The following is an 18,343-nucleotide window of genomic DNA, read 5'->3' as shown; positions in this document are numbered from 1 at the left end:
AATTGTGTTCCATTTTTCATGATCAAGATTAATTCTTATAAATTGACTTTATGAAATAACAGAGATAATTTAGAATTCCTAATGTGTATAGTTCTAAATCTCACAGTTGCCTTGCAGTGTAGCACTAGGTAGTATTGTTCACCAGTGGTCAAAGAACCATAGGCATTAGAATCACCTGGGGATGAGGGGAATTTTACAGGAAAATGAAGATTCCTAGGCCCCACACCAGACCACCTGGATCAGAATCTCTGTGGATAAAGCATAGAAATCACTCCAGGAGATTCTTATTTGCTGTATATATTAAAATTTAGAACCACTGCCTTGCCTTTAGAACAAGTGAGGAAGGTGTGTTTTTATTCGCGTATAAGTTGGTGATAATGAGATGCTAAGCATGAAGCAAAGAACGTGACATAAGAAATTGTGTTTTTTCAGAAAAAAAGGATGATAAATAGTGGTCTTGAGAGGAAGCAAAATCCCTCTTTTGGGGAGTTCCCATCGTGGCTCAGTGGTTAATGAATCCGACTAGGAACCATGAGGTTGCGGGTTCGATCCCTGGCCTTGCTCTGTGGGTTAGGGATCTGGCGTTGCTGTGAGCTGTGGTGTGGGTCGAAGATGTGGCTTGGATCCCGCATTGCTGTGGCTCTGGCGTAGGCCGGCAGGTACGGCTCCGATAGACCCCTAGCCTGGGAACCTCCATATGCTGCGGGAGTGGCCCTAAAAAAGGCAAAAAGACAAAAAAAAAAAAAAAAAAAAAAAATCCCTCTTTTGATTTCATCTTGCCCATTTCCTTTATTTTTTTATTTTTTTAGATTTAATTTTATTTTTTGCTTTTTAGGGCTGCACCTGGAGGTTCCCAGACTAGGGGTCTAATCAGAACTACAGCTGCCGGCCTACACCACAGCCACAACAACGCAGGATCCAAGCTGCATCCGCAACCTACACCACAGCTCACAGCAACATTAGATCGTTAACCCACTGAGCGAGGCCAGGGATCAGACCCGAAATCTCATGGTTCCTAGTTGGATTCGTTTACACTGCTCCACAACGGGAACTCTGTCCATTTCCTTTAAATTAAAACTCAACTCAGAGTTCCCATTGTGGCTCAGTGAGTAACAAATCTGACTAGGAGCCATGAGATTGCAGGTTCGATCCCTGGCCCCGCTCAGTGGGTTAAGGATCCGGTGTTTTGGTGAGCTGTGGTGTAGATTGCAGATGAGTCTCGGATCTGGCGTTGCTGTGGCTCTGGCGCAGGCCAGCGGTTACAGCTTCAATTCAACCCCTAGCCTGGGAACCTTCATATGCCTTGGGTGCGGCCCTAGAAAAGACAAAAAAAATAAATAAGTAACCAAAATAAAACTCAGCTCTGGTACTTTTTAGGATCCTGAGCAGAGACCCACTGCAGATGAACTTCTAGATCGCCCCCTTCTCAGAAAACGCAGAAGGTAAAGAACAAAGAAGTCATTTCTTTGTCTTTCTGTAGATGGTTGGCTGACTGTTAGAGGCCTGATCAGAGTACCACAAAGAGAAGGTGGTGTTTCCTGGCCTGGCCACTCTGGTGCTATTTTCTACCAGCATCTCTGCTTTCATTGCTTCATGTAGCTCTTGACTCTCATCTCCTTAGCCTGTACTGTTTCATTCTAAGTTTGTACTGATGAGACCCTAAACCCTCACTCGCTCATCTGTGAGTTCTAATCTAGAGTTGAGGCATTAGAGTATAAGAATTAAGAGAGAAGGGCTCTGGACTCAGACATCCTTATGTTTATGTCTGAGTTCTGTCATTACCTTTGTCAAGTTATTTAATATCTCTGTCCCTTAGTTTTCACCTCTGAAGTAAGGTAGGGTGAGGATTAAAGGAGATAATGCATATAAAGTACTCAGCCCAGGGCTTGGCACAAGGTGCTCAACAGTTGTTGGATAGTACCTTTAATTTTTAGTGCATTGTTTAAGGTGGTAGGTTGCAGTTGGAGGAGTCTGCTTCAGGTATCTTCTGCCCATTTCCAGTAGTTGAGCTTAATTAATTCCTGACTGGTTATTTCCTGAGATTTATGCAGCCTTAGAATTCTCTAGAGGTAGGAAGAATGTCCTTTATCCCTCCTTTTGGTAGGAGGCTTCAAATCATAACACAGAAGATGACATGTTCTTTGTCCTTCTAAATTGTTTCAGTCGCTATTTCATCCTGTTTCACTGTTTTTGCCTTATTACCCTTCTTCCTCCCCTACCATTTCTTTGTTTCTATATCATCCCAATATTAAAACCATGTAGTTTTTCAGGTCTCGCCTTTAGTTGCATAATGTATATACCTAATTCCATAATTTCTGCTCTTTGGTTAGTGCTTTTTATTCTGTTGTATTAAATTAATCTTTTCTGATTATCTAGTTGATCTTTCTTTCTTTTTTTTTTTTTTTTTTTGGCTGTGCCCATGGCATGTGGAAGTCAGACCTTTGCCACAGCAGTGACAACACCAGATCCTTAACTGCTAGGCCACTAGGGAATTCCTCTCTAGTTGATCTTTAGCCAGTGTTTTAGCATCTAGAATTACGTGTAATACTCCAGATACAGCCCTGTGACCTTCACTTTATGATCTATGAATGTTCAGACAATATCACCCTTTAAGGCCTGGTTAAGCATATTTAAGTTCTTTATCTGGCTTATTTTCCAAAAATATATTACTATTTAAATCTCTCCTTTAAATATTTCCATTGATAGTTTTTTTTTTTTTTTTTTTTTTTTTTGTCTTTTGTCTTTTGTCTTTTTGTTGTTGTTGTTGTTGCTATTTCTTGGGCCGCTCCCGCGACATATGGAGGTTCCCAGGCTAGGGGTTGAATCGGAGCTGTAGCCACCGGCCTATGCCAGAGCCACAGCAACGAGGGATCCGAGCCGCGTCTGCAACCTACACCACAGCTCACGGCAAAGCCAGATCGTTAACCCACTGAGCAAGGGCAGGGATCGAACCCGCAACCTCATGGTTCCTAGTCGGATTCGTTAACCACTGTGCCACGACGGGAACTCCCATTGATAGTTTTTAATTGTAGTTTTTATTGAGATAATTGGAGATTAACATGTATACTTTGTTAGAATTTTGTTCTTTGATGGAAAAACATAGGACAGAGTTTTCCAGGTAAAGCACAGATGCAGGAAATTGTAGAAATATTCAGGAAGTACTAAGTCTTTTTTGGCTGGATTAGTGGTTCTAGACCTGGTGCTCTCAATAGCAACACCTCAGGTACTTTCAAAAAAATACTGAGGAGTTCCCGTCGTGGCGCAGTGGTTAACGAATCCGACTAGGAACCATGAGGTTGCGGGTTCGGTCCCTGCCCTTGCTCAGTGGGTTAACGATCCGGCGTTGCCGTGAGCTGTGGTGAAGGTTGCAGACGCGGCTCGGATCCCGCGTTGCTGTGGCTCTGGCGTAGGCCGGTGGCTACAGCTCCGATTCAACCCCTAGCCTGGGAACCTCCATATGCCACGGGAGCGGCCCAAGAAATAGCAACAACAACAAAAGACAAAAAGACAAAAAAAAAAAAAAAAAAAATACTGAAATGCTAGAGTTCCCATTGTGGCTCATGGTTTATGAACCCAACTAGTATCCATGAGGACGCAGGTTCAATTCCTGGCCTCGCTCATTGGATTAAGGATCCGGTGTTGCTGCAAGCTGTGGTGTAGTTTGCAGACGTGGCTCAGATCAGGCGTTGCTGTGGCTGTGGTGCAGGCAACAGCTGCAGCTCCAATTCGACCCCTAGCCTTGGAACGTTCACATGCCATCGGTGCTGCCCTAAAAAAAAAAAAAAAGAAATAAAACAGTACAGATGTGTTGGATATTTAGGAAAAGTCAGTTCATGTGATGAGAGACATGCCTTAGGAAGAGTTATTTAGCAATGCTAGTATCAGTGTTAAATCACTAAAAGACTGATAAAATAAATTGGAACTGTGGTGCGACTAATTAGGTGCTACCACAGGCCAGGTCGGAAGTAAAGCCGCCCAGAACTAAGGTGGTGAGACGGGGAAGGAGAGATGAGAATAAAGCGCATTGTATAAGTGAGATCTGTAGAACCTGAATATGGAAGAAAGGGAGATGGCTAAGTCCAAGGTCACTGAAGTTTTCATTTTAAGCCTAGTTCACTGGGAGAACAGAGGGTACCAGTTATAGAATTAGGAGAGTCAGAAAGAAAAGCTGTATGACAGATAGATAATAAACTGAGTTTTAGAGATGTTGAGTTTAGGGACTCAGTGGGCGGACTAGATAGAGGTGTTAGTCTGTTCCTAAAATGCGCATCAGAAGTTCTCAAGGCTCTCTGTTCCAGCCTGGAACATTTCTCAGAGACAGAAGGCAAATGGCCCCAGACTGCTGGCCCTCTTGTCCTTAACTAATGCAAGGCCTATGTAACTTAGTTGTATCAAAGTACTTTCCTAAAAGTATTGTAACGTTGGAGGAGGAATATGGTTTATAGAAGATTAAATCTGTGAAAGGTATTAGAGAGACCTTTAATATAGAAACCGATTATTTTTTTCTCATGTATTTTTGCTTTTCTTTCGTTAGAGAGATGGAAGAAAAAGTCACACTGCTTAATGCACCTACAAAGAGACCAAGGTAATGCTCAAGACTCTTGGAAAGTAATTTACCTTAAATTACCACCAGGGGGTCTTTCTTCCTTGGGTTTGGACATTGTTTGATCCTAGCAAGTAGCCTTTGGCATCCTTTCAGAAGCCAACATCTGCTTAAATGTCAGATAGTCATTTTGGAGAAAAAGAAAGCTGTAATTTCACCCTCATGCTAAAGTGGACATCATTACCATGATGAATGTTGCAAAGTTGAAAAGTGTAGGTGTTATGGATCAGACTGGAATCTGAGCTGGCCAGGCTATGATGAAGCCCTGAGGCAGGAATTGCAAAGCCTGCTATGATAGAGGGTTGAAATAAGTTGTCGAGAAAGAACATAGTTTCTCATACCATAATTGGCAGTTCTTCTCAGGGAACAGACTGGAAACATTTTTCTTTGATACAATTTTTATGTTAAATGTGCCTTTGTTCTGGGGGTTGTTGGCAGGTCAAGCACTGTGACTGAAACACCCATTGCTGTGGTAACATCCCGAACCAGTGAAGTCTATGTTTGGGGTGGTGGGAAATCCACTCCCCAGAAACTGGATGTCATCAAGAGTGGCTGTAGTGCCCGGCAGGTGTGTGCAGGGAATACCCACTTTGCTGTGGTCACAGTGGAGAAGGAACTCTACACCTGGGTGGTAAGTGAAAGCTAAGTTCTTTAGAGGCTGTGGCTCACTTCAGGCTGCTTTTCCTTCCCACTCTTCTGAGGGAGCTCATTTTTTTCCAGTGGTTTCAGACAATTTCTCCATGAGAATGGGCTTTATTCCTAGTGTGCAACAGCGGTAGACACTCAACTATTGATTCTTGAGAGGGAGAATGAGTGATTTGGCCTCTGCTATAGAGTGTTAACTTGCTGTTATTTCCTAAAAGCATCTTGCTTACAGAACTAGCTTCTAGGGGGCTGCCAGAGGTGGAGTGAAACTAATGTCTTAAAAAAACATTTGAAGGAATTCCCTTGGTGGCTCGGTGGAAACAAACCTGACTAGCATCCGTGAGGACGCAGGTTTGATCCCTGGCCTCACTCAGTGGGTTAAGGATCCGGCATTGCTGTGAGCTGTGGTATATATAGGTTGAAGACAAGGCTCAGATCCTGTATTGCTGTGGTTGTGGTGTAGGCTGGAGGCTACTGCTCCGATTTGACGCCTAGCCTGGAAACCTCCAGGATGCAGGTGCAGCCCTGAAAAGATAAAAAAAAAAATTTAAAAATTAAAAAAATAAAGGAGTTTAACCTAAAGAGGTCAACCCAATAAAGCACATGCTCAATTTGTTAAAAAAAATTAAAAAAAAATTTTAATAAGGACTTAGAGTTAAGTTATGGAATGGGAAGAGTACTTTCTCTAGAAAACTGTTGAAAAGTCACTTAGGACTATTCTCAGTGCTTTATGGCATCCCCCACCCCCACCCTTCAATCACTCGCTTTTTTTTTGTTGTTGTTGTTGTTTTAGGGCCACACCTGTGGCACATGGAAGTTCCCAAGCTAGGGCTTGAGTCAGAGCTGCAGCTGCCAGCCTATACCACAGCCACAGCAATGCCAGATCCGAGCTGCATCTGTGGCCTACATCACCGTTTGGAGCAATGCTGGATCCTTAACCCAGTGAGCAAGGCCAGGGATCGAACCTGCATCCTCATGGGTACTAGTTGGGTTCTTAACCTGCTGAGCCACAACAGGAACTCCTCTAGCAGCTTCTTTGATATAGCCAGATTCCATTATAACTGTTTCCTGTTTCAAGGAAACTGTGACCAGAATTTGTAAAATTTTTATAAGGATTTCCAAGAAGCTCTACTCCTATTTAAAAAAAAATCAGGAGTTCCCGTCGTGGCGCAGTGGTTAACGAATCCGACTAGGAACCATGAGGTTGCGGGTTCGGTCCCTGCCCTTGCTCAGTGGGTTAACGATCCGGCGTTGCCGTGAGCTGTGGTGTAGGTTGCAGACGCGGCTCGGATCCCACGTTGCTGTGGCTCTGGCGTAGGCCGGTGGCTACAGCTCCGATTCAACCCCTAGCCTGGGAACCTCCATATGCTGCGGGAGTGGCCCAAGAAATAGCAACAACAACAACAACAACAAGACAAAAAGACAAAAAAAAAAAAAAAAAAAGACAAAAAAAAAAAAAAAAAAAAATCAGGAGTTCCCGTCGTGGCGCAGTGGTTAACAAATCTGACTAGGAACCATGACGTTGCGGGTTCGGTCCCTGCCCTTGCTCAGTGGGTTAACGATCCGGCGTTGCCATGAGCTGTGATGTAGGTCGCAGATGCAGCTCCATGTTGCTGTGGCTCTGGCATAGGCCAGTGGCTGCAGCTCTGATTGGACCCCTAGCTTGGGAACCTCCATATGCCGCGGGAGCGGCCCAAGAAATAGCAAAAAGACAAAAAATAAGTAAATAAATAAAATAAAATTAGACTATATAAAGAATTTTTTCACCATTACCCATAATTAAATAGGTGGTTCACCTTAGACTTGAAGGAGAAAGACAAAATTGGAAATATATCCTTTTTTTTTTTTTTTTTTTTTGTCTTTCTGTCTTTTTAGGGCCGCACATGGAGGTTCCCAGACTAGGGGTCCGATTGAAGCTGTAGCTGCTGGCCTACGCCACAGCCACAGAAATTCGGGATCCGAGCCGCATCTGCAACCTGTGCCACAGCTCACATCAACGCTGGATCCTTAACCCATGGAGTGAGGCCAGAGGTCGAACCCGCATCCTCATGGATGCTAGTCAGGTTCATTAACCGCTGAGCCACAACAGGAACTCCGGAAATGCATCCTTTTAAGGTCTGATGGATATCAGTCTGGATACTTTAAAAATCTTTACCTGTGGCAGGAGTTTTTTTACTACCTACCATTAAAAGGTTTAATCTTTTTCATTTCTAAATTTCCAGCTGATTTTTTCCCTACTCTTTTTCTTAATAAGAAGGGATATTAAAGATTAGCTTTGACATGAAAAGTTGAAACTTTACAAGACCTATTTATTTCACAGAACATGCAAGGGGGTACTAAACTCCATGGTCAGCTGGGTCATGGAGACAAAGCTTCCTACCGACAGCCGAAGCATGTGGAAAAGTTGCAAGGCAAAGCTATCCGTCAGGTGTCTTGTGGTGATGATTTCACTGTCTGTGTGACAGGTAAGCCATCAGCAGAAAGCATTCAGGTGCATTTAATGTGGGATATACAGTTTTAGTTGAGGTTTTACAACAAAAGATGGTCTCCAAAGAACCAAAGACAGTGAGAAAATATACACATTAATAACAAGATGCCCAACCTGCTGTAGTATAGAGTGATGAGCAAGGAGAAGGTGGGTGGAAAACACAGAAGAGGCGGAATTAGGAGAAATATGTTGTATGTCCTAGTTAGGGGGAGAAAACCTCACTACTTAGGTGTAGATAACACTAAATCAAGAATCAGGAGCTAAAATTTAGTTTTGGTCTTGCCTTTACTTTATGGTTCCTTGGTGCTCCCCTTTTTCTTTATAAAATAGAGATGGCCCCAGTAAAAATTTAAGCCATTTTAACATGATAATCCTACCACCTTTTTTTAAACTGTTACTGTGATAATATACGTGACTCCCAAATACAAACAACTCTATCGACTTCCACAGTCTATTGGATTTCTCTGATAACATCATCCCATATGAGGATCATTGGCTGAGGTCACCTCTTTCCAGCCCTGCCCAGCTCTCTGATTAGACAGCGTTCCTTATTGGGTACTGCTTTCCTTCCTTTCACAGATGAAGGTCAGCTCTATGCCTTTGGATCTGACTATTATGGCTGCATGGGGGTGGACAAGGTTGCTGGCCCTGAAGTGTTAGAGCCCATGCAGCTGAACTTCTTCTCGAACAATCCAGTGGAGCAGGTCTCCTGTGGAGATAATCATGTGGTAGTTTTGACACGAAATAAAGAAGTCTACTCCTGGGGCTGTGGTGAATATGGTAGGTGGAGCCTTGTGTCTGTCCACTCATTCCCAGGCGCACAACCTGACTTCAGGCGTCCGTGCCTCTAACACATAATGCAGCCTCTACTTGACAAGTGTTAATTCTATAAAAGAGAATCTTAGAGCACATTTTCTTGGGGAAGGAAGCCCTTATTTTAATGATTTTCTTTCTTATGTGTGTCTCAGGACGACTGGGTTTGGATTCAGAAGAGGATTATTATACACCACAAAAGGTAAAATCAGAGGCAGCTTCTTTGTAATGCCTGTCTAGATCACACAGACTTCAGTAATATGTCCTCTTTCCTTGACTCCTCATGGTCAAGGTGTTTATGCCTGTAATATTTCCTGTCTGGGAGACTGCCAATCCAGGATTCCTAATTTAGCACTGTGCAGTCTTATCATCTGACTAAATCATAAAAAGTTGAGAAAGAAGATACAGCCACTGTGGACACTCTGGAGTCACATCTTGTTTGAGGATCAGCACCAAAATCAGCATGTACAGTGAAAAAGTCACATCAAGCTAAATACATCCCAGAAAATTCCTTGGAAAGATGTACTGTCCCTTCACCCAGCACAGCCATTTTCTCCTCTTCATTCCGGTTGGACACCAGATGATACAGCTGTTTGTATTTAGGGGGGCCTGTTACACAAAACGTAATATGCAGTTCCTCTCAGCACGGCAAGTGTAAGAGCTGCCCCAGGAGCCGAAACCAGCTGAGGGAGAGCACAGTCACATCTCTCACACATCCACCCTAGGACTTGGGCTCACCCACTGGAGGGTTGATTGTAATTGATGACAGCATTCACTGCTAACAATGTTTATTTACATTTTTTAAATTAACTTATATATTTGTGGGATCATTCTTACTCAGTAGGATTTATGGCTGTTCCTCTTCTGAAAAGGCTAGTAGACGGTTTGAGTTTTCAGGTTTCACAGACATCCATCATGCCCCCCCACCCCACCCCCCGTCATTCTTCAGCCCTATCTAGCTAGCTACAGGGGGGTGTGAGCCTTCGACAGTTGTGGCTGCTACCTCAGTCATCTCACTTACAGTGTGACCAGACTGGGCCCCCACAAGGCTACTGAGTTTTTTCTGTAGCTGTCATGGGGTATTCCATCTCAGAGGACAAAATCAGTAATGGATCAAAGCTGCTTCTTTTCTGCTGTTTTCCGAGAGGTCTTCCTAAGTAGGACCTGTTGCTAAAACAAACTTTAACAGGAGCTGTTTAGCTAACCTAGGATTGCCTTCTTTTACTTTATTATAAAACCTGATGGAGTTCATGACTCAGCGGGTTAAGGATCTAACGTTGTCACTAGTTCTGGTTCTGTTTACAGCTGTGAAGCAGGTTTGATCCCTGGCCCAGGAACTTCTGCAAGCCATGGGTGCATCCAAAAAATATCCTGGGCTCCTTGTTGAAAATAGTATCCTCTCTAAGCTGCTAGGCAGGAATAGGGCAACCTTTGCTTCCCTGAAGTCATTCTGCTAAGTGCAGAATGTTGCTTTTGAAAGAATTTGAGGGGGTTTTCGTATTACAGGTTACGTTTGGGGGATTTTTTTTTCTTTTAGGTGGATGTTCCCAAAGCCTTGATTATTGTTGCTGTTCAGTGTGGCTGTGATGGGACATTTCTGCTGACCCAGTCAGGCAAAGTGCTGGCCTGTGGACTCAATGAGTTCAACAAACTGGGTCTGAATCAGTGCATGTCTGGAATCATCAACCATGAAGTGAGTACCGCCTTTGGTATCCTAAATACCTAGCAGAACTTCTCTGGGTTGGAATTTCTTTGGGAATGCTATTATTTGTGACCATGGAATTTGACTTAAGAATAAAGTAAGGATTCACAGCCATTGTGTTCAGCAAAAGAAGCCAGCCACGGAGTTCTCTTGTGGTACAACAGGTTAAGGACCTGGTGTTGTCACTGTAGCAGTTGCTGTGGCATGAGTTTGATCCCTGGCCCGGGAACTTCCACGTGCTGCAGGTGTGGCCAAGAAAAAAAGAAGCCAGCCTCCAAAGAGTGCATACTATATGATCCCCATTATATGAAGTTTAAGAATAGGCAAAATTACCTTACGATGGCAGAGGTCAAAATAGTGATTACTTTTGGGAGTAGGAGCATCGGTATTAGCAGAAAGGGCAGGAAGGGTCCTGGAGTGATGGGAAGGGTCTGTATCTTGCTGTGGGTGGTAGTTTTACATGTATATATCTATAGAAAAATGTGTCAGGGTGTACAATACTCTGCGGTTTGTTATACATCAATAAATAAATTACAGTCAAGTAATGGAATTCATATTCTACCTTATCACTGAAACAGGTACAAGAGAACTAACATTATGAAAACTCCCTGGAGAGTTTTTTAGATTTATTGCTCTCAAATTACTGATTCTATACAGAACTACCAAATTACCATTCACCTCCTTCAAGGATGTCACAAAATTCACCCCTGAGGAGTTCCCTTCATGGTTCAGCGGTTAACGAACCCAACTAGGATCCATGAGGATTCAGGTTCGATCCCTGGCCTTGCTCAGTTTATTAAGGATCCAGCGTTGCCGTGAGCTGTGGTGTAGGTCGCAGATGTGGCTCAGATCCCAAGTTACTGTGGCTATGGTATAGGCTGGCCGCTGCAGTTCTAATTCGACCCTAGCCTGGGAACCTCCATATGCCACAGGGGCTGCCCTAAAAAGGCAAAAAAAAAAAAAAAAAAAAAAATCACTACTGATACTAAGTCCTAGTCTCCTCTTTGTGTTAGTATGATGAGTTTTCATTATTTTGTAAAGAATCAAATTGAGACAAAAGGTTTTTTTATTTGTGTGTGTGTGTGTGTTTGTCTTTCTTTTTTTAGGGCCACACCTGCAGCATATGCAGGTTCTCAGGCTAGGGGTCCAGTCAGAGCTGTAGCCGCCAGCCTACACCAGGGCCACAGCAACACGGGATCCAAGCTGCATCTGAAACCTACACCACAGCTCACAGCAACCCCAGATCCTTAACCCACTGAGCAAGGCCAGGGATTGAACCTGCATCCTCATGGATGCCAGTCAGGTTTGTTAACCGCTAAGCTATGACAGGAACTCCAAATGGAGACAAAAGTTTACTGACTCAATGGAAAAGATAAGAATTAATTTTTTTTTTTTCTTTTTAGGGCCGCACCCAAAGCATATGGAAAAGATGAGAATTAGGTTTTTTTTTGTTTTTTGTTTTTTTCTTTTTAGGGCCACACCCAAAGCATATGGAGATTACCAGGCTAGGGGTCTAATTGGAGCTACAGCTGCCAGCCACAGCCACAGCAATGCCAGATCCAAGCCGAGTCTGCAACCTACACCACAGCTTACGGTAACGCCAGATCCTTAACCCACTGAGCAAGGCCAGGGATCGAACCCTCAGCCTCATGGCTCCTAGTTGGATTTGTTTTCTCTGTGCCACAATGGGAACTCTGATAAGAATTAATTTTTGAGCAGTCTCTAAAGTAGGAGTTCCCGTCGTGGCGCAATGGTTAACGAATCCGACTAGGAACCATGAGGTTGCGGGTTCGGTCCCTGCCCTTGCTCAGTGGGTTAACAATCCGGCGTTGCCGTGAGCTGTGGTGTAGGTTGCAGACTCGGCTCGGATCCCGTGTTGCTGTAGCTCTGGCATAGGCCAGTGGCTACAGCTCCGATTAAACCCCCATGTGCCGTGGGAGTGGCCCAAGAAATGGCAAAAAGACAAAAAAAATAAATAAATAAAATAATAATTAAAAAAAAATAAAGTAGATTATGAAATGGCAAGAGTATTTTTTTATTTTTATTTTATTTTATTTATTTTTTTTGCTTTTTATGGCCACACCTGTAGCATATGGAAGTTCCCAGGCTAGGGGTCAAATTGGAGCTACAGCTGCCAGCTCATGCCATAGCTACAGCCACAGCAACACTGGATCCAAGCTGCATCTGCAGCCTACAGTGCAGCTCACAGCAACTTCAGATCCTTAACTCAGAGATCGAGGCCAGGGATTGAACCCACATCCTCACAGATGCTAGTCAGATTCTTAACACGCTGAGCCACACTGGGAACTCCTAAGGACAAATTTGGAGCAAGTCTGGGGAGGGTGTCTGTGTAGTTTGAAAAGTCATGTTCAGAATTATCATTACTTGATTTGTGTTTGTTACAACACTGTATTTGTTGTGAAATTTTAAGCTTACATGAGAACACTTATTTTTATGCTAATCTAAAGGAAACATGGGTTTTAATAAGTCAAGAACACATTATAGTCAAATTAGATCGCAGTAGACTGATTGCTTTATGGACTGGAGAGAGTCTTCAAGATGTTTTTGTTAGCTATGCAGAGCGTATAACCAGGACAAATGTCAATGATTCCATCTTTATACAGATGCCTTCTGGAATGGAGAGCTTGTGTTTTACATAATCTGATTTAGGAATCTAAAACTTTTATTGTCAGAACACCTCATATTAATTAGATTTTCTTGATTACATATTGAGTTTCTTCTTTTATTCTATTGGAGATGAAAAGCTACTCTGGCACCTTCTTAGTAACGTGATTTTCTTGGAAGGCCTTCTTGTCCCCATAACAGCATTTTCAGCCTCTTTCCCTTCCATTTTTTACCTTAAGAGTTTTTGCTTTGTGTTTTACCTTATTCCAGGCATACCATGAAGTTCCCTACACAACCTCCTTTACCTTGGCTAAACAGTTGTCCTTTTATAAGATCCGTACAGTTGCCCCAGGCAAGACTCACACTGCTGCTATTGATGGTGAGTTGATTTAAACTGTGTATGCAGGTCTTAGTATTTCAGGCTCTTTTATTCTATCAAGTAGTAGCTCTTCTTAACTACATGTGTATTCTCCTGATTTCCCTCTTTCATCCAGTATTATCTCATTAACAGACTGGGCATTCAAGTAAATGTTTTGTTGGTAATCATTATAAATGCATAATCAAACATCCCTTAATGAGAACACCACAACTATAATTCCTGACGACTACTATCTCTAATCAGCACCATCTGTAAGTTTTCTAAGTTACATAATACTCATTTTCCACATTTAAAATAGAATATCTAACATCGAATCTCTTCCTCAATCTAAATGGTCATAGTTCTCCATACCCTAGCTGTCCTAGGCCCAGGATTGTGTGGCTAGCTTTCTAGTTATATACTCTTTAACAACCAGAAGCTAGTCTGTGAGGCTCTGCATTGGCTGCATTTTCCCTCTGTTTCATGACCTGTTTGTACCTGATTATTTTTGCTTCTGTCTCAGAGCGAGGCCGGCTGCTGACCTTTGGCTGCAACAAGTGTGGACAGCTGGGCGTTGGGAATTATAAGAAGCGTCTAGGAATCAACCTGTTGGGGGGACCCCTGGGTGGGAAGCAAGTGATCAGGGTCTCCTGCGGTGATGAGTTTACCATTGCTGCCACTGATGGTGAGTCTGTGCACATTATTTCAAAATTTCTGGACAGATGGTTATGCTTTAACTTTTGGTTGTGAAAGAGGTGGACTGGTTATTTGTATAGTTGGATCATATGTTTACTTTTTTTTTTTCTTTTTGACGGAGCTCTCAGCGTGCGGAAGTTTCTAGGCCAGGCATCAAACTTGCACTGCAGCAGTGCCAATGCCTGATCCTTAACCTGTTGTACCACCAGGGATTCCCTGTATGTTTACTTTTTTATTTGTGTTAAATCGGTGGCCAGTTTTTATGGAGCATATGGAGTTTCATTAACTTTTCATGTGTCCAACATGACAGTTGTAAAAAGGACAGATTTCTAGATAATGGCAAGTTAGTACTCTAAGTTCCTACTTTTTTTTCTTTAACTTTTTTGGTGCAGTGTTTTAAGAATTATTAAATACACGTGCACACACACACACACACACACACACACACACCTCTTGCCTAGCACCATGTTGGTTCCAATAAATGTTGGCCGGGTGGCTGGGAACAACATAGTTTAATCTGGCCGCTTTGTTGGAGTCAGTTGCACTGCAGTGACGTCCTTAGGGGCTGCTAAGCTTGAGGGCATACACCAGGTGTCTTGGTTTTCTATATTGGTCCAATGGAATTTTCTTCTCTCTCTCGAGCTATTTCTTCTCAGCATCTTCCTACTTCTGTTACTTCTTTACTGCTAGCCTTCACTCCCTTCCCCCTTTCTTCTGCTTCCTTTTTTTTTTTTTTCCTCTTCCTGTATCACCTTCTTTGCTGCTAGCCTTCACTCCCTTCCCCCTTTTCTTCTCTTTCCTTTTTTTTCTCTCTTCCTGTATCACCTTCTAGACTTTTTTCTTTATTTTTGTATCCACTTCTTTCTTTGTAACTGGTAAACACCGAATCACATTTCATCTCCTTTTGACTCATTTGGGTTTTTTTTTGTTATTGCTCCTGCTCTGGCAAGTAGTTTTCTTTTGGTCTGTGCATATTATATACAAGAATGGGAGAGGTCCAGGGATGGTGTCAGATAAATGATCTGTTACTGTATTTAAGTGAACCAGCCTTCAGAGTGGCACAGTAACCTTCCCTTTTTGTCCCAAAACAAGTGGTTTTAGGAAACAGACTGGTTAGTTCAGGCTAGATAAATGGAAATGTCACCTAGAAAGACAGAATCAGGATGTCATTGAGAATTAAATGTAGTGCATAAGTTCAGCAGCACTTCCTAAGAGGGCCTCAAAGAGGTAATGTTTTCTCAATAGATCTATATACTTCTTTTTTTGTTGTTGTTGTTTTTGTTTTTTTTTTTTTTTTTGCCATTTCTTGGGCCGCTCTCGAGGCATATGGAGGTTCCCAGGCTAGGGGTCTAATCGGAGCTGTAGCTGTCAGCCTACGCCAGAGCCACAGCAACGCAGGATCCAAGCCATGTCTGCGACCTACACCACAGCTCACAGCAACGCCGGCTCCTCAACCCACTGAGCAAGGGCAAGGACCGAACCCACAACCTCATGGTTCCTAGTCGGATTCGTTAACCACTGCGCCATGACGGGAACTCCTTTTTTTTTTTTTTTGATGTTAATTCCCCAATACAATTTTTTTTTTCTGCCGTACAGCATGGTGTCCCAGTTACACATGCATGTACACATTCTATTTTCTCATATCATCGTGCTCCATCATCAGTGACTAGACATATTTCCCAGTGCTACACAGCAGGATCTCATTGCTAATCCACTCCAAATGCAATAGTTTGCATCTATTAACCCCAGACTCCCAGTCCATCCCACTCCCTCCCCCTCTCCCTTGGCAACCACAAGTCTATTCTCCAAGTCCCTGATTTTCTTTTCTGTGGAAAGGTTCATTTGTGCCATATATTAGATTCCAGATATAAGTGATATCATATGATATTTGTCTTTCTCTTTCTGACTTACTTCACTCAGTATGAGAGTCTCTAGTTCCATCCGTATTGCTACAAATGGCATTATTTCGTTCTTTTTTTATGGCTGAGTAGTATTACATTGTGCATATATACCACATCTTCCTAATCTAATCATCTGTCGATGGACATTTGGGTTTTTTCCATGCCTTGGCTATTGTGTATAGTGCTGCGGTGAACATGCGGGTGTATGTGTCTTTTTCAAGGAAAGTTTTTGTCCAGATATATGCCCAAGAATGGAATCGCTGAGTCATGTGGTAGTTCAGTGTGTGGTTTTCAAGATCTGTATACTTCTGAAGTTGGACTTCCCAACACGTGTAGAATTAGATTCTGTGACATGTACCTCCTGATACATGTTCCTCTACTCCTCTGAACCGTGTGCCTCATTCATATGGCAAACATAAACTGAGTGTCTCCTCCAGGTTCTCTTTTAGGCTCTGGGAATATAAGAGTGAGTCTCAGTAAAAATAGAATTACTATATGATCTAGGAATTCCTTTCCATAACATGCACCCCAGTGTTCATACCAGCACTTTTTACTGTGTAATAGCCAAGATATAGAAGCACCCTAAGTGTTCATAAACAGATGAATAAAAATGATGTATATATACAATAGGATATTGCTCAGCCATGAAAGAATGAAATTCTGCCATTTTCAACAGTGTAGATGGACCCTAGAGGATGTTATGTTTAACGAAATAAGTCAGAGACAAATACTTTGTTATCACTTATATGTGAAATCTAAAAAGTGCAACAAATGAGTGAATGTAACAAAATAGAAAGAGACTCACAAATATAGAGAACAACTAGTGGTTACCAGTGAGAGGGGCAGGATAGGGGTATGGGATTAAGAGATACAAACTACTACACTTCAGTTAAAAAGGTGGGTGTGTGTCAGAAAGCACTGTCCTCAGGGCACTCACAGTCTAGTAGGGTAGTGGGGACATACACATATACAGATTAGTACAGGCAGATAGGCTCAGTGCCATGAGAGCAGTGTCCAGGGCTCTCCACCGTCTCTCTTCACTTTCTAAGTGAACTCATTACCTTAAATCCTCCTGTAAACTGAGAGCTTTATATTACCTTACCCGACTTCCAGACTCGCTTATTCAACAGTCAGTCCCTTGACTTGGATGTCTCAAGTTAAGGTGGCTTTATAGCCTGGTCTTCCCAGATCATTCTAAATTGTGCCTATTATTGTGGCTTAATCATTAATAGCACCCCCTTTTCATTAAAAAAATGTGCTGGAGTTCCCACTGTGGCTAAGCGGGTTACAAACCTGACTAGTATCCATGGGGACATGGGTTCGATCACTGGCCCCGCTTAGTGGGTTAAGTGTCTGGTGTTGCCATGAGCTGTGGTGTAGGTTGCAGATGTGGCTTGAATCTCATGTGGCTGTGGCTGGCAGCTGAAGCTCCAATTTGATCCCTAGCCTGGGAACTTCCATATGCCGCAGGTACAGCCCTAGACCAAAAAAAAAAAGTCCTGATTTGTAATGGGCATCTCAAGCAAATTTAGTCTATTCAAAATCTACTTTCTGATTTTCTGTTCAAACCTGTTCCTCCTGTGGCCTTCCTATCTCAGTATATGGTAGCTCTATTCTACACCCCACATCCCATCCATTAGCAAGTTCTATAGATTATCTTCAGAATATATCCAGCCACTTTTTATCATCTTCAGTACTACAGCTGGTCTCCATGCTTCCACCCTTGGTCCCCTGTAATCAGTTCTCCTCATGGCAGCCTGAGGGATCTTTTTAAATACTTACTGTTCAGAATCTCTAATGGTTTCCTGTCTCAGTCAGTAAAACCAAAGTCATTGCAATCGTCTGCGTTGACACAGACTTCAGGTACTTCCTATGTCCTGACCTCTTCAGTGACCACTGTCCCCTCCTTTACTTAACTCCAGCTACAGGAGACTTCTTTTCTTTTTCTTCTTTTTTAAGACCACACTGCGACATGTGGAAGATCCCAGGCCAGGGGTCAAATTGGAGCTGCAGCTGCCGGCCTACACCACAGCCACAGCAACATGGAATCCAAGCCACATCTGCGACCTACACCACAGTTCACGGCAATGCCAGATCCTTTAATCCACTGAGCAAGGCCAGGGATTGAACCTGCGTCCGCATGGATACTAGTCAGATTCTTAACCTGCTGAGCCACAACAGGAACACCACAGGAGACTTCTTGATCTGTGTTCGTGACACTTACATGACCTACACAGGCCCTTAGTACTTGCTCTTCTCTCTGCCTGGAAAGCTCTTCCCCTAAATATCCACCTGTTCTCTCTCACTGTAGTCAGGTCTCTGCTCAAGTATCAAAAGTGCTTCTCTGACTACCCTATCTAAAATAATGATACCCCACTATTGTTCTTTATTACCACTTTTCTTTACCTTTTATCTTCCTTCAAAGCACTTACCACTACCAGAAGTAATTTATTTATCAATCTCTCCCCTCTAGAATGTCAGTACCGCAAGGCAGCTACTTTGTTTTGTTCAT

The 18,343-nt window shown here is 42.8% G+C and overlaps 1 protein-coding gene across 2 annotated transcripts in view; it reads left to right on the top strand.

The window, feature by feature from the left end:
- NEK9 (NIMA related kinase 9) overlaps positions 1-18,343 on the top strand; it is a 46,085-nt gene that overhangs the window by 13,355 nt on the left and 14,387 nt on the right. For both annotated transcript variants that reach the window (XR_014811106.1, XM_003356752.5), the window contains exons 8-16: positions 1,378-1,442; positions 4,535-4,585; positions 5,042-5,234; positions 7,569-7,713; positions 8,316-8,516; positions 8,705-8,751; positions 10,087-10,242; positions 13,147-13,255; positions 13,758-13,919. Coding sequence is in view for 1 of the 2 variants with exons in the window: in XM_003356752.5 (XP_003356800.1) it covers positions 1,378-1,442; positions 4,535-4,585; positions 5,042-5,234; positions 7,569-7,713; positions 8,316-8,516; positions 8,705-8,751; positions 10,087-10,242; positions 13,147-13,255; positions 13,758-13,919 (1,129 nt within the window). In the remaining variant the exon portion in view is untranslated. The remainder of the gene's footprint in view (positions 1-1,377; positions 1,443-4,534; positions 4,586-5,041; positions 5,235-7,568; positions 7,714-8,315; positions 8,517-8,704; positions 8,752-10,086; positions 10,243-13,146; positions 13,256-13,757; positions 13,920-18,343) is intronic.

This window comes from Sus scrofa, chromosome 7 (assembly GCF_054392235.1).
Source record: "Sus scrofa isolate SSC_HxYL_T2T_F1_AM1 chromosome 7, Sscrofa_HxYL_maternal_Yorkshire_Landrace_v2.0, whole genome shotgun sequence".
NCBI lineage: Eukaryota > Metazoa > Chordata > Mammalia > Artiodactyla > Suidae > Sus > Sus scrofa.
The sequence above is the reverse complement of the archived record's forward strand: the minus strand, read 5'-3'. Positions and strand labels throughout refer to the sequence as shown.